Source organism: Tursiops truncatus, chromosome 15 (genome assembly GCF_011762595.2).
Source record: "Tursiops truncatus isolate mTurTru1 chromosome 15, mTurTru1.mat.Y, whole genome shotgun sequence".
NCBI classification, from domain to species: domain Eukaryota; kingdom Metazoa; phylum Chordata; class Mammalia; order Artiodactyla; family Delphinidae; genus Tursiops; species Tursiops truncatus.
In genome coordinates, this window is record NC_047048.1 from 8,048,070 (window position 1) to 8,062,467 (window position 14,398).

Sequence of the window (14,398 nt, forward strand, 5' to 3'; positions counted from 1 at the left end):
ATTGTAACTTAAGGAAGGTTTTTCATTTTCAACATTCCCAAACTCTGCTTTGGACACGCGTATTTCCTTGAGAGCCCGTAAAAGATGCACAAGAAGAATCATGGAAGCCTGAGGGGCAGCAAATTTGCAATCCCGAGTGCCCGGCAGCGCCCAGCCCTCGGGTGAGCGCTGCTGGGCTCAGGACCCCGTCACCTGGGCAGCTTCCCCAGGTGCTGAGATCCTTCCCCGCCATGTGCTTTCCTGGTTCGGTTCAGGGAGAAAAGAGGAGGGTGAGAAAGCACCCCAAGAGTGAGGGAAGCGCAGGTGGCACAAGGCGGTGCCTGATGGAAGGGGCCCTGATAGACTCGAGAATCACAGCCTCACCCTCTGCCCCATGTGCTGCGCCAGGACAGAGGCGACCTGCCAAGGACGGCCCTTCCACCTCCTCCCTCCCTCGAGCGCCGACTTCCCGCCACGGGTTCGTCATCCCCTCCGGTGAAACGCAACCAAAATGGAGCTCAGCCTTTTCTCCCCAGAACTGTGAAAGCACCGCCGTCCCCGTGGTCCCCTGAGCCAGGGCCCGGGCAGCTCACCTCAATCCCCCCTCCCTCTTACCCTGCCCCCTCTCTCTCTCTCTCTCTCTCTCTCTCTCACACACACACACACACACACACACACACACACACGCTCACACTCACACGCTCACACTCACACAGTTTCTGTTTCCTAAACCTCCAGAACCATCCCTCCAGATCGCACATCGGGCTTGGGCCCTCCCCTCCTTCAGCCCCTTCCCTGGGGTTAAAGTCCCGCCTTCTCAGTGTGTGACCCTGCCCGCCGCACCACCACCACCACCACCACCACCACCCCCCCGCCACCTCTGTCTCTTTCTTGTTCCCTCCTCCCCAGCCTCAGCTTCAGTGTCACAGCGCTGTGAGCTGCCATCACCCCCTGGACGTCCCCCTCCTAGGTCTTTGTGACAGCCAGCTGCTTAGTGATGTCTGCCTGGGTCACCACTGTGCCCCACCTCCTAGCACCCCGCCTGGCACTTAGAAGTTTCCCTTAGTGAGTGAAGGGCACAGGCCCTCTCTTCAAGTGGCTTGGAAGTCAAGCTCGGGGATGTAAGCTGGCACAAGTTAAATACAAACCTTGCTTTTATTAAACGGGTTTTCGTTGTTGATAAGTAAACTGTTGTGGCTTTTAAGTCACTATAAGAGTTCCTTAGGCAGACTTTTTTAAATGTTCACACACATACACCAGCACCTACTGTCTCCTTTTTACTATTGAAACAAAGAGTGAGTGATTTGGTAGGTTTGCTGGGATTTTCAGTGACTTAAGGCAATGCCCAGGCTGACTGAGGGCCAAAGAGTACTGCCAGCCCGGGGCCAGCAAGGAGGGCAGGCCGGGCCTGGCCGTGGGAGGGGTGGGCGCCAGTGTGTGATGCCGCCTCTTTGGGATCGGGCTTTCCCCGGGCTAGGGGGAGACCCGCCCAGGCCCTTGGGGATGGGGCCCGAGACCCCCCGTTACCCCCGCACCGGCGTCAGGCGCAGGCCCTTGGAAAGCAGGCTGTCCTGTAGTGGGGCCACATCACGCGCTCCGACGTGCCTTAGTGTGTCGTTAGGTTACTTCTGTTCCTTCTCCATAGCAAGCGTGCAGTGGCGTGGCGGGAGGGGTGTGAAAGGTCCTGCGTGTCTCCGAGACGTCTATGAATGTCTCCACGTATTTTCTTTCAAGCCTCTGCTAATCAGTCCAAAGACCACACATACGCAAAGCAAAATGCTCCGTGTTTTATGGGGTTTTTTGGATTTTTACTGGGGTGGAGTTGAGTTACAACGTTGTGTTAGTTTCAGGTGTACAGCAAACTGAATCAGTTATACATATACATACAGCCGCTCTGTTTTAGATTCTTTTCCCATATAGGCCGTTACAGAGCATTGAGTAGAGTTCCCTGTGCGCTACAGCACTAGTCCTTACTAGTTACCTGGTTTATATATAGCAGTGTGTATATGCCAATGCCAATCGAAAACTCCACGTTTTTATGTTGGCTGTGCCTAACGGAGATATGTGGCTGGAGAAATAGGATGGGGGTCCCGATGGGTGACGAGCATCTGCTCGGAGACTCGGAGGCAGGGAGCCCCCCCCGCCGCCCCCCAGGAAAGGTTTGGTGCTCGGGGATGTTAGAGAGAGGGTCTGACGTCACCATGTGGCACTAAAACCCAGGCGGGCAAATTAGGCAGCCGTTCACTTTCGACACAGAGAAGCTCGTTATTTCTAAAGAGGCCCGGCGGCCATGAACCCTCAGGTGGTGGGCGGGGGCGGGGGGGGGGGTCTCTTCAGACAGGAGCCGCGTGAGCCGTGAGCACGTCCCTGTGTTTCGGCTTGGGTTCTGTGTCCCCTCCACGATCTCCACATCTGAACTCGGCTGGGAAGCGCCCCGGGCGGGCGGTCATCCTGCGGTGGCCTCTGAGCTGTCCTCACTGCCGAGGCCCCTCAAGCTGGGCAGGGTCCTTCCAGGCCACCAGGGCTCCCGCTGGACCGAGGACGCCAGCACCGGGCACTCCAGAACCTTCTGTAGGTCCTTGCACGGCCGTGCCGCTCGCAGCGCCGAGGCTCCCGTCTCCCCTCGGGCTCCGTCTCCGCCCTCTGCCTCCCCGGGACCCCTCTTCCTCCCTCCCTCAGTCGTGTTTCCATGCGCCAGGCCGTGACCCCACTGCTCCCCCAGACTTCTCCTTCTCTCTCCCATCTTCCATACTTGACAGTCTGTGGAGTCGCTTGGAATTTCCTGGCTTGGCGCGGGCTCAAAGCCTAAACTATGGACATAATGAAAAGCGGTGCATCAGACCAGCCGCCAGTTAAATAATGTTTGGGTTCTTGTCAGAATGTCACAGAGTACCCTGTCATTTTGTTTCAGCAACTTGTCCTTCTGAACGCGCAGTGCGCCTTATGGCATGCCAGCAGTAAAAATGTCACTTACAATAATTACTTTTTGGTGAAAATGCTTACTGACTTCCTACCTTCAAGCTGTTTTTTACACAGTGGGGAGATAATAAGAAATGACTTTATCCTGACTGCTCAAATGAACACTAAATGGAATTGGGGTTATATTATTACTGCAGATGGAGATTTAAACAGAGGATTGGGTAATCTGCGGAGAGATTTGTCTCTGAAAATCATGGCGGGCGTGGATTTTCAGTTGGAAGTCACGGCGGGCGTGGATTTTCAGTTGGAAGTCACGGCGGGCGTGGATTTTCAGTTGGAAGTCACGGCGGGCGTGGATTTTCAGTTGGAAGTGACGGCGGGCATGGATTTTCAGTTGGCTTCTATGAAAACCTAAGGCAGCTGTTGTTTGCCTGCTGTTTTTGGAATATAATATTTTTCGTAATCCTTTTATAGTTCCTGAAAGCTCTGTGTATTTCAGAGGGCCTTGAGTCACTATCTGTGTCTTCCTAACCGGGCTACTCTTCTGCAAGATTCGAAGCCTTCCCCCCAAAATTCATCCTCACAGATCACTTTTTAAATGTAACACCTTACTATTGCCATCAGAATTGGATAGATGGTCTGTGTAGCTGGGCTCTTAAAGCGAATTGTGCATTTTCAGTTGCCCCAGTCCTGCAGGCTGCAGACTCTCTGAGAGCAAGGTCTCTAATTTCTCTTATCCTTGGGGATTTCCCTGGTGGTCCAGTGGTTAGGACGCGGCCCCCGGTTCAGTTCCTGGTCGGGGAACTAAGATCCCACAAACCGCGAGGCACAGCCAAAAATAAAACAAAATAAAGCAAAACAAAAAATTTTGTCTTATCCCCACTGCTGAGCAGAGTGTACGACACAGAGCAGGTGCTCTAAGAGAGTTTGCTTGGGCGAGTGAACGAATGAATGAAGGCAGAGGCAGGCTGCTGTGATACCGCAGTGCCTGGCCGGTGGGGGCTTTCCACTCCTGAGCTGGTCAGCTCCTCGCTCCACCCAAGTGGCCTGGGCCAAGTCACAATGCCCGTCGGAGCCTCGGTTTCCTCGCCTGGAGCGCGGGGTTTATGTTTCCGCCACAGGACTACCGTGAGGATCGAATGAACCAGCGTGTAAATGCCCTTAGCCCGCGGCTGCGTTCAGGCGAGGTTGTAAAGGTGCTTCAGTTCCCTTCCCTCATCCTACAGGTGGGTTGGCTTTGAGGGCCTCACCGTCGCATTTCTGAGGTCCGGGCACGTGGATCCGTGCCTCAGCAGTGCCTGGCGCACAGTGAGTGTGCAAGAAACGTTTGCTTGAGCACTAGCTGCTGTTACAACAGGTCATAGGATAGGGTTTCTTTTATTTATTTATTTATTTTATTTATCATTGGCTGTGTTGGGTCTTCATTGCTGAGTGCGGGCTTTCTCTAGTTGCGGCGAGCGGGTGTTACTCTTCATTGCGGTGCGCGGGCCTCTCATTCACTGCGGTGGCTTCTCTTGTTGCGGAGCACGGGCTCTAGGTGCCCGGGCTCAGTAGTTGTGGCGCACGGGCTTAGTTGCTCCTCGCACGTGGGATCTTCCCGGACCAGGGATCGAACCCGTGTCCCCTGCATCGGCAGGCGGACTCTCAACCACTGCGCCACCAGGGAAGCCCAATCCTGTATTTTTAAGAAATAAAACATCAGCCTCTCCCTAGTCTCATTCCTCCTAGAAGTCAGCTACCGTCCGTCCTGAACGTGCACTTTGTCTTTCCTGGACGTGATTTTATACCCGCACTGCGGGTCTAACTGCCACACACTGCACATAGCGCGTGCAGGCTTTCGGCCTGTGCACCAATGTTGTCACCTGTTTCGTTCTGCGCCTTGCTTTGTGGGCTCACCGTTACGCTTTCATGCTGGTCCACGTGGCTGTAGTCCTGACCCTCTTGCCGCTGTTTATAGCACGTGTTATATCGTATGAACGTGCCCTGGCTCCCGACTGCCCCAAAATTAAAACAGACACCTTAACCAATTCAAAGGCCCTGCACAACCCAGCCCCTGGGGACCACCTCTCTTTGCCTCATATTCTTGCTACACTCAATTTTATTGATGACTGAAACCCACCAGGTGTCTGGAACAATCTATCTCCCTTCCTTGTCACTGCTACTCCTCCCAACTTAGCTGGCTAATTCCTGTTCATGGCTGAAGTCCCCCTGAAATGTCACCCTCCCAGGAGGTCTCTGATCCCCAGGCCACATCAGCGTCCCCACCCCCCTGCTGTGTGCTGCGTTCACTGCCGTATTCCCACTGGCCTGACTCCACACACTTAGGGAATGAGTGAAAGAAGTATGGAATAATGCATCTTCACTCGTTCTTCCTGCTGGCGCTTTTGTCCTAAGTAAGTTGATAACGACACGTAATTCACATACAGTAAAATTCACTCTGCCCGCATAGAAGCCTTCTGTGCATCTCAGCAATCAAGATATAGAGTAATTCCATCAGCCTCCCAAAATTCCCTCGTGCCCCTTTGTAGGCAACTCCTTCCCTTCATCCCTAGCAACACTAGGGATGTTTTCCTAAACTAGATCTGTTTTCCAAATCTAGATCTAGATTTTTCCAAATCTAGATCTAGATTTCCAAAACTAGCTCTGTTTTCTGTCCCTGTAGTTTTACCTTTTCCAGAATGTCATCTAAATGGTATCACACAAGCTGTAGCTGTTGAGTCTATCACCAGCATCTCAGTCGTGCGCCAGGAACCATGGAAGAAACAGCAATAAATCATGAGATTTACACTACGTGCAGGGGAGACCTTTTTTTTTTTTTTTTTTTTTTTGGCCGTGTTGGGTCTTCGTTGCTGCACGCGGGCTTTCTCTAGTTGTGGCGAGCGGGGGCTACTCTTCGTTGTGGTGCGTGGGCTTCTCATTGCCGTGGCTTCTCTTTGTTGCAGAGCACGGGCTCTAGGCACGTGGGCTTCAGTAGTTGTGGCACGCGGGCCCTAGAGCGCAGGCTCAGTAGTTGTCGCCCACGGGCTTAGTTGCTCCGTGGCACGTGGGGTTTTCCGGGACCAGGGCTTGAACCCGTGTCCCCTGCATTGGCAGGCAGATTCTTAACCACTGTACCACCAGGGAAGTCCCAGGGGGCCTTTATATAGACAAATATGTTCAATTTAGTAACTACTCTTTTTTTTTTAACATCGAAATCAGGTTTCCTTAGCGCTGACCACGTGGCAGATTCGTTCCTCATTACAACCCTGTCTGCATTTTTCAGATGAGGAAACCGGGATGTTGCGGGAAGTTAGGAATCCTATTCAAGTTAGCACTGCCAGCTGGTAGAGGCAGCCCCCGTCCCCAGGCTCAGTGCCTTAGTGCCAAGCCCAGGGCTCCTCCTTCTTTTCTTGTTTAAATTATTTTTAGTTACACAGAAGAGCACAAAGCCTTGTTCTTTCAAAAAGTCTTGTTTTAATCAGAGGGCTCCATTTGCTAATTTTTGGAAAAGCAAATATTTCTTCTTCTCTATTGACCATGTTTCTTGCTCTGTCAAGATGGTGAATCATACGGGCACCTGTCCTCCCGGCATCGAGGGGCCCGGTCCCCTCGCCAGGGGTCGATGGGAGCTGGTTGATGGGTCTGGTTTTGTGGTGCTTACTGGAAGTAGCTTTCTAGAGAATTGAATTACTTTCCAATATGATGTTCCGAGCCTGTGGATTCGTGGTGTGTCCAGCGAGGCCGCCCCAGAAACGTGGGCCCGATTCTGCTCTCGGTGACCTGAGACCACGGTGGCACCTGTGTGCACCTGTGTCTGTTGGTGAACAATTGTCACTCAGCCAGTACAGTTTAGACACAGACTCAGGGTGGAGGTGCAGATACCAGCCACCCAGTACGTTCCCAGGCCCAGTGGGGTGTTGATCTCGGTTGGGGGGGTGGTTACCTTTGTCTGCAGTCACGGTTGGGAGCACAGAGGGACACGAGTAACGTGTGGCGAGCACCTCTGGTCGGTTCTCTCAGAGGGTTTTCCTGGCAAAAATGCGTGCGAGTGTCTTGCTGAGGATGCCTGGAAGAAAGAAACATGCCTCCACTCGAGCTATTCAGGGCGCCCGCCTGCGCCGGTGCCCAGAACAAAACGGGTGGTGCTCGGGCAGCAGTGCCGGCCGGTGTGTTCTCCAGGCAGCCATGATTCTGACCTTGCTGTGGGTTAAAGGACACAAACCTGAGAAGAAATCTGTTTATCATGTGGGGAATTCATGCCATCCTTGACAGTATACAGTGAGCAAGATAAATGATCTGCCAAATTGGTCCCTCGCCTGGGTGACTCAGGGCAAGTTCACAGTGCAATTCCATTGCTGCTTCAGATTCAAAAATAACGTTTGCTGGGTTTTATATCCAGTTGTACGATGACCTGGAGGTGAGCCGAGAGGAGAAATCCGATTTGTAGGATTCAGCTTGCCTTAAGGATTTATATGGACCATTCCTGCTGTTTACGTCTGTCTCCTTCACAGCTTCACAAACCAGTGTTTTTTGGGGGGGTTTTATTTTTAACCTGATTTTCCAGGTTGAGGACACAGCGTTATGTGATGGTGGAACTCTGTCCTGGTTTAGGGCGACAGATGGGTTTATCGGTTGAATTGCAGTTGTTTTATTGGGGATTTTCTCTTTCTAGGTATTTATACAAAATATCCCTTGTATCTGGAATACAGTTTCCATCCTCTTGAGTTGAGAATAGGTTGTCCTCCTGGATATCGTATGTCCATCGAAGGACCCTCCAGTTATACGATCAGTTACAATTCAGTTGCTCCTTAGTTTTACATTTTCTTTAGTCAGGTCGCGGGTATTGGGGGTGGGGGGGGCGCCCACGTGTGCTCACACTCAGTGCGTGGCCCGGCCTCATGAGCTGTCATCTCTCTGGAGCTGTAGAGCCCTGTGACAGCGCCTGGCCTGGCCCCTCACACAGGGTGCTGTGGGATCTCCCCGTGTGCCGTGCCTGGTGGGAGCGGGGAGTGGGGGCAGAGACTGAACCCAGACTCTGGGCCAAAGGCAGGTAGGACCGCAGTGCTAGGTCACTTTGCGTTTTCTCTGTATTTGGAAATTAGGAAATGGCAAAAGCCCTTATTCCAGGCATCCCAAAACTAGAACGGATGTCGGGTTTTACGGGTAATGCTAACAGAGAGGCCCGAAGGGACCACTCAGCAACAGAGCACGGTGGCACTCCCTGCCGGGCACCTGCAACAAGACAGCTCCTTCTTACGAAAGGAGAGCGTGGAGACCTGACTGCCCACGCTGGCCCCGTCTCTTCCGGTGTTGGTGACGGCATGGCATAGACAGAGAGCTAGGCTTTCAGAAGCACGTCCTGGGCTCTGGCAGAGAGCAGGGTGGGCACTCCTCTTCCATCGATTCCCTCCAGGTAGGGCGCCATGGAGCCCTCCGGGATCACAGTGAGAACCGACCTGGGGTCGCAGCTCAGCACTAGGCGGCCGAGGACTTACGTCTCACCTTCAAGGGTCTTCATCGCTGTGGTGACCACGCACCGTAGGCAGCCCTCATTTAAAATACTATGTCTATTCATTTTGTGCTGGAAATTATGGACAAAATACGTATGCAAATTATAATCTAGCCAAGGTACTTCTGAATTATAGAATTAGGGGGTTCCATCGGAAGAAATCCTGACGGTGATAGCGCGTGACTAATAGGACGTATTTTTTAACAGAATGCCCTTTATTGAGCCTTCAGACCTTCTCTTTAAACCCCTAGTTCTTCTTCTGTTGCTGTTTTTTATTTTTTAATACAGAAAATGAAAGGTTAATTCTCAGCCAAAAAACTGTGAAACAATTCATTTAAATCCATAGACCGCCATGCTGTCTCCTTCTTAAACAGACGTTTAATTAGTAATTCCTAGATCAGGAAAGTAGACGCACATGGTGAAAGGCAGCTGTTTTCAGCCTCGGTTTTCTGTGTGCTTTGATTACAGAAAGCACTCCAAAGACCTCTGCCAGCTGCAGCCCTGCACCCGAATCACCGATGAGCTCTAGCGAGTCAGTGAAGAGTTTGACTGAACTGGTCCAGCAGCCCTGTCCCCCCATTGAAACAAGTAAGGACGGCAAACCTCCGGAACCCAGCGACCCGCCCGCTTCAGACTCCCAGCCCACCACGCCACTGCCTCTCTCCGGACACTCGGCTCTCAGCATTCAAGAGCTGGTGGCCATGTCTCCAGAGCTGGACACCTACGGCATAACCAAGCGGGTCAAGGAGGTGCTGACCGACAACAACCTGGGTAGGTTCCCTCCCCCACTGCTGGGTCAGGAGGTGGCAGGTCGTCTCCCGTCGGGAGTCCTCAGGAGGAGAGAGTGGAAGGGGGGCCTCAGGCTGAGCCAGCCAGAGGGTTTAAACATTCACAGGCTGCCTGTAAGAACCTAAAACGTCCTACAGTTGTGAGCAATAAGGGTTCATGAGGGTGTTAGAGGTCTAAGGTCAGTCCCAGCCCAGCCCCGCCCCACCCCTGTGCCCCAACCAGGACCTCTTGGAAGACAAGCATGCCGGCCGGAGCCAACTCAGGCCATACACTCCGACCACCGATGGGGGCGTGCCCAGTGGAGCTCTGAATCCTGGGGGAGGGGGTGGGGATCGTGCAGAGCAGGGCAGAATCAGCTGAGCCCAGGAGCATCTGGATGGCGTCACGGGAGAGCCCGGCAGGCAGGGTTCAGATTTGCTGTGAAGGCAAATCTGCGATCTGAGGGGTGAAACTTTTCACACCAGGGAGACGACCTCCTCCTCTTTGAGCAGAAGAGGCTCCATCGCAGCGTCACCCTGGATTTGGAGATGAGAGGCATCTTCACGGTTGCTCAGCTGGTCTTGGCTTCTCCGGGAAAGAAGATGCCTCCACTCCCAGGGTGTGTGAGAGGAGTAATAGCCACGAAGGGGGCCAAGTTACAGACGAGTTAGGCAGCTTGGTCAAGACTCAGTCATCCTCTTAACCTTTGACCTGGGATCTTGGGGGTGTTCATGGGTTAGTCTCTTAAAGTCATAGCAGGCTGTGTGTGTGTGCACACATTTTAAAGGGTGAGGGCCAGTAGCTTTCTTCAGGCTCTCAAATATGTCTGGGACTCAAAAATGATTGAGAGCCACTGCTGTGAAACCTCTAAAAGTAATACAGATAATTTTCTAAGAATAATCTCTTGCTTTCCGCCCCCCACCCCCACCCCCCGCCCCATGCAACTGGGTGGGTCAAGCAAATAGTAACTAGCTGTTCATATATATCGCTTTCCTGAACATAACAAGCTCCTTGGAATGAAATGAGATTCACTTGCCAGGTTAGAATTAGGTAAAGTTTGTTGGAAACTACCACAACGAAAAAATGGTAAGGACCTAGGATGTGTTTATAGGTTAAACTGAGAGTTTAAAAAGCAGAGAAACCACAGGTTTACCAAAATCAGTAAACGTATATCTCAGTTAAAATGACTGATATCAGAAAAACTTCACTTCTCAAATCCAAAGCTTTCCGTACAGTAAACTTTTGCTTAGAGTCCCGCTTCTTACGAAGCAGTGCTCTTGTAACTGCTGTGAGCGCAGCTGGGGGTGTTTCCCTCTCACAGATGGAGGACATGAGCCGCAGGGGGAACAAGCCGGTCGTCCACGGTCCCCCTGCACTAAGAGGCAGAGCCGGTGTCGTGATCCATAGGCTTTATGGTACCAGACACTGGCCTCTGATCCCGGTCTCCACTTCCACTAGCAGTCCTGTTCATTTAAGTCCTCCCGTCCAGGCCTTCAGGTTGTGCCTGGTTCTCGTGCGTACCTTTAAAAGTGGTGGGGGCTTCCCCGGTGGCGCAGTGGTTGAGAGTCCACCTGCCGATGCGGGGGACACGGGTTCGTGCCCCGGTCCGGGAAGATCCCACATGCCGCGGAGCGGCTGGGCCCGTGAGCCATGGCCGCTGAGCCTGCGCGTCCGGAGCCTGTGCTCCGCAACGGGAGAGGCCACAGCAGTGAGAGGCCCGCGTACCGCAAAAAAAAAAAAAAAAAAAAAAGTGGTGGCCGCTCTTCACCGGCAGCTGAATGGCTCTCAGAGAAGAGACATTTTCTTTCTAAGCCTCCGACGAACATTGCAGACCTAGCGGCGCTGTGCGCTCCAGAGCGCGGTAGCCTCTGATCAGCCTGGGGAGCGGGCTGCTTGAACTGCGGGCACAGACTTTAGAGTTGGAAATGGCCTGCTTTTCAGGAAAATAAAGCTGAGGAGCTCTTTCTTCTTCTCTTTCCTGCTGTGACCTTGGGTCAAGTGGCCTGTTTTCTCAGCAGGACCTGGTAACCTCACTAATCGTGAAGGGAGCCAGTGCAGACGGCCCTGTGGTTTGAGGCTGTAAAAGGAAGGTCTCCCCATGAGCTGCTCAACTTCCCGAGCTCGGATTTGGGATTAACCACCTCTGATAAAAGCCGCAGGTGTCCTCCAGGCCTCGGTTCATCCGAAGCCCAGAGGCTTTTTTGAGAGAAACCTTGTGTGTAGCTGGAACGCAAGAGTAATACTGACTCCGTCACCAGTGGAGTCTGGCACCAGTCTGGTTGAGGAAGTGCTTCTACAAAGTGCTCCCTCTGAGCCAGGACCCAGCTGATCGGACTGTGGGTCTCGAACCCCCATTTCTGATTTCAACCTGACACATGCTGCTTCCGCCAGATCCCTGGGGCTCGGCAGCGACATCACTCTTGGTCGTGTTCTCTCTCTAGGTCAGCGCTTGTTTGGGGAGACCATCCTAGGGCTCACCCAAGGCTCCGTCTCCGACCTCCTGGCTCGCCCGAAGCCCTGGCACAAGCTCAGTCTGAAGGGGCGGGAGCCCTTTGTCCGGATGCAGCTGTGGCTGAACGACCCCAACAACGTGGAGAAGCTGATGGACATGAAACGGATGGAAAAGAAAGGTAACTCCCTGCCGCCTGCCCCAGCCAATCGCTTTCTCATTTATAAACGCGCTGTTGCTTTTAAAGGCTTCGCACCGAGCTGAGGAGGCACACTGGTCCATGCCCAGGGGACTGTAAGGCAGGGTGAAGGGTCTTCTGACGGTCGTCCACCTATGAGGACCGAAAAGGACTGGGAAGATTTGTGGCTTTTTCTGCCCAGCAGCCTGAGCCCACAGGCATTTAGCTTCTGCAGGGGACCTCACCAAAGAGCGGGCATCACAACCACCCACGTGACTGTGCGCGGCCCCACGGCCAGCGCGCCTGAGCCGGGGGCGGGTGGAGCCAGGCTCGTACCCTCTGAGTTCACCGGGGGCGTGTGCTGCTCACCTCCAGCCGGGCACCACTGTCCTCACCCAGCCGGGGAGCGGGCTGGGCTCCTAGGGGGAGGGAGAGTCTCTGCTCTAGAGACTTCTAGTTTCAGAGTGCCTCCTATTTGCAGACACTGTGCTGAGACTTCACTCAGCCCACAAAACTCCATCCGGTAGAGATGTTATTATCCAGGGAAAACGGGGCTCTGGCATCACGAAACTTACCTGACTTCAAGCTGGCCTAAGCAGGAATCTAAACGTGGGCTGTTAGGCTTCACAGCCAGTGCTCTCAGATATGCATGTGTTCTGCTGCCCTGGGCCGAGTGCCTGCCACGCCAGGACCACGTGCCCAGGCAGCGGCTGCCACGCCAGCCGGGGCCCTCCGGGGGGCTCCTGCCCTGCCCGCCCTCAGGCTGCAGACCAAGGCTCTGACACAGGCTGCAGCCGTGGGCAGCTCCAGGCAGCTGCCGGCAGTGCTGCAGGCTCCAGAGGCCTGGTGCCACGTCTCACACACACACACACACACACACACACACACACACACACACACGCAAAACTTTGTGACTTTTTATCATGGGAAATTTCAGACATAAAAGCAGAGAGAATGGTATCATGAACCCAGTACGTCCATCACACTTTCAACAAGAGCCCCACGCGGCTCTGGAGCTGCTGCTCTGCCAGAAGGCATCCCTCTCGAAGCCGCCTCCTGTGCTCGGGCCCTGGCCGGACCACTCCCTGCTGTGCTGCTCCTGGGCCAGCAGGAAAGGACCTCAGCCTCCACAAATAGATCTCTGGGGGCTTCCTAGGCCTCCACTCCCTCCTGCACAGGCTCTGGGCGCCATCTTGTGTCACAGAAGAGTTACTGTCTCACTGGGGCCCAGGCCCCTCCTCACATCCCAAAGTCCCTGAGCAGCTGCAGGGCCCCCGTCAACTCTCACTGGTAGGGATGCTCATAACCAGCCCCCGCGGGAGGCCGAGGCATCTGACCCCTCAGACACAACAGCGGGTGACCCAGGGCACAGCACTTCCTGTGATCTCCATAGACGATCGGTCACCCGCCCAGCGCGAGGGGGCTGGCTGGACAGACCAGGCTCATTTCTTTGTAGCCTCTTGACTCTTCACCACATTCATTTTAGGGGGAGAAGATCATCTTCTCAATTCTGTCTGAGTTCTAATCATAAAATGGCATGTTAAGTAACTCCCTAGTCTAAGTTGCTGCATCTGTAAAATGGACGTAATGCTTTTTCCAGTTGTAAGGATTAGAATGTACCTAGTATAACAACCAGCACATATAAGCGCTCACTAAATGAGAGTTATTAAAATAATTTGTATCCCTTTAAAATAGATGAAAATAAGCTTTGCCCCCCAGTCTAGCCTACGTTAAAAATTCTGCAGGACTTCCCTGGTGGCGCAGTGGTTGAGAGTCTGCCTGCCGATGCAGGAGACACAGGTTCGTACCCCGGTCCGGGAAGATCCCACATGCCGCGGAGCAGCTAGGCCCGTGAGCCATGGCCACTGAGCCTGCGCGTCCGGAGCCTGTGCTCCGCAACGGGAGAGGCCACAACAGTGAGAGGCCCGCGTACCGCCAAAAAAAAAAAAAAAAAAAAAAAAAAAAAAAAAAAATTCTGCAGCAGGCAATGCAGACTGTACGATTCCCACGTGTGCTGTACTTCCTCCTCTTCCGTAAAGCTTTTGCTGCTTCTCCCTTTAGCGCAAATCTTTTATTGTTCTCCTTTCTTTCGTTCTTGTAAATCTCTTTCTCTACCCTAGTCCGCCCTCTGCTTTCTGTTCCCTTCACGAGATAGCCCTGAACCTACCTGTTCACACAGTTCCAAGCACGTGGAGACACACACACGCAGCCTCAGCTAGCTCGGGGGCTGGGCTCCCCTCCCCGGAGGCTACAGGTGGACCCTGATAGTCTTCTGAGACATTTGAGACCCACATGTCAGTGCTGCTGAAGTGTGTCTCCCTGACTTCCCTCGGCTCCCGTGGACACAGCCCCGGGCCCCGCTCCCGTGCCGTGGCGGGGCAGGGCGGAGGCGGGGAGCGGGGCTGGCCACCATCTGGCCGCACAGGGCAGGCAGTGCTTCCCAGAGCAGACTTAGGTCAACCTCAGTTCTGTCACTCACTAGCCGTGTGACCTCAGGTGAATCACTGAACTCTTAGGCTTCAGTTTTTCCGCCTGTAAGTAGGAATGATACCGGTCTGTCTCCTGTAGGGTAACTGTGAGAACTAGATGACCAATGTCTGCCCCTGCTGACACACAC

The 14,398-nt window shown here is 53.6% G+C and overlaps 1 protein-coding gene across 7 annotated transcripts in view; it reads left to right on the plus strand.

Annotated features, from left to right (window-relative positions):
* CUX1 (cut like homeobox 1) overlaps window positions 1-14,398 on the plus strand; it is a 348,779-nt gene that overhangs the window by 321,897 nt on the left and 12,484 nt on the right. For all 7 annotated transcript variants that reach the window (XM_033839695.2, XM_033839699.2, XM_073791974.1 and 4 more), the window contains 2 exons: window positions 8,855-9,157; window positions 11,596-11,784. In XM_033839695.2, the coding sequence (XP_033695586.1) occupies window positions 8,855-9,157; window positions 11,596-11,784 (492 nt within the window). The remainder of the gene's footprint in view (window positions 1-8,854; window positions 9,158-11,595; window positions 11,785-14,398) is intronic.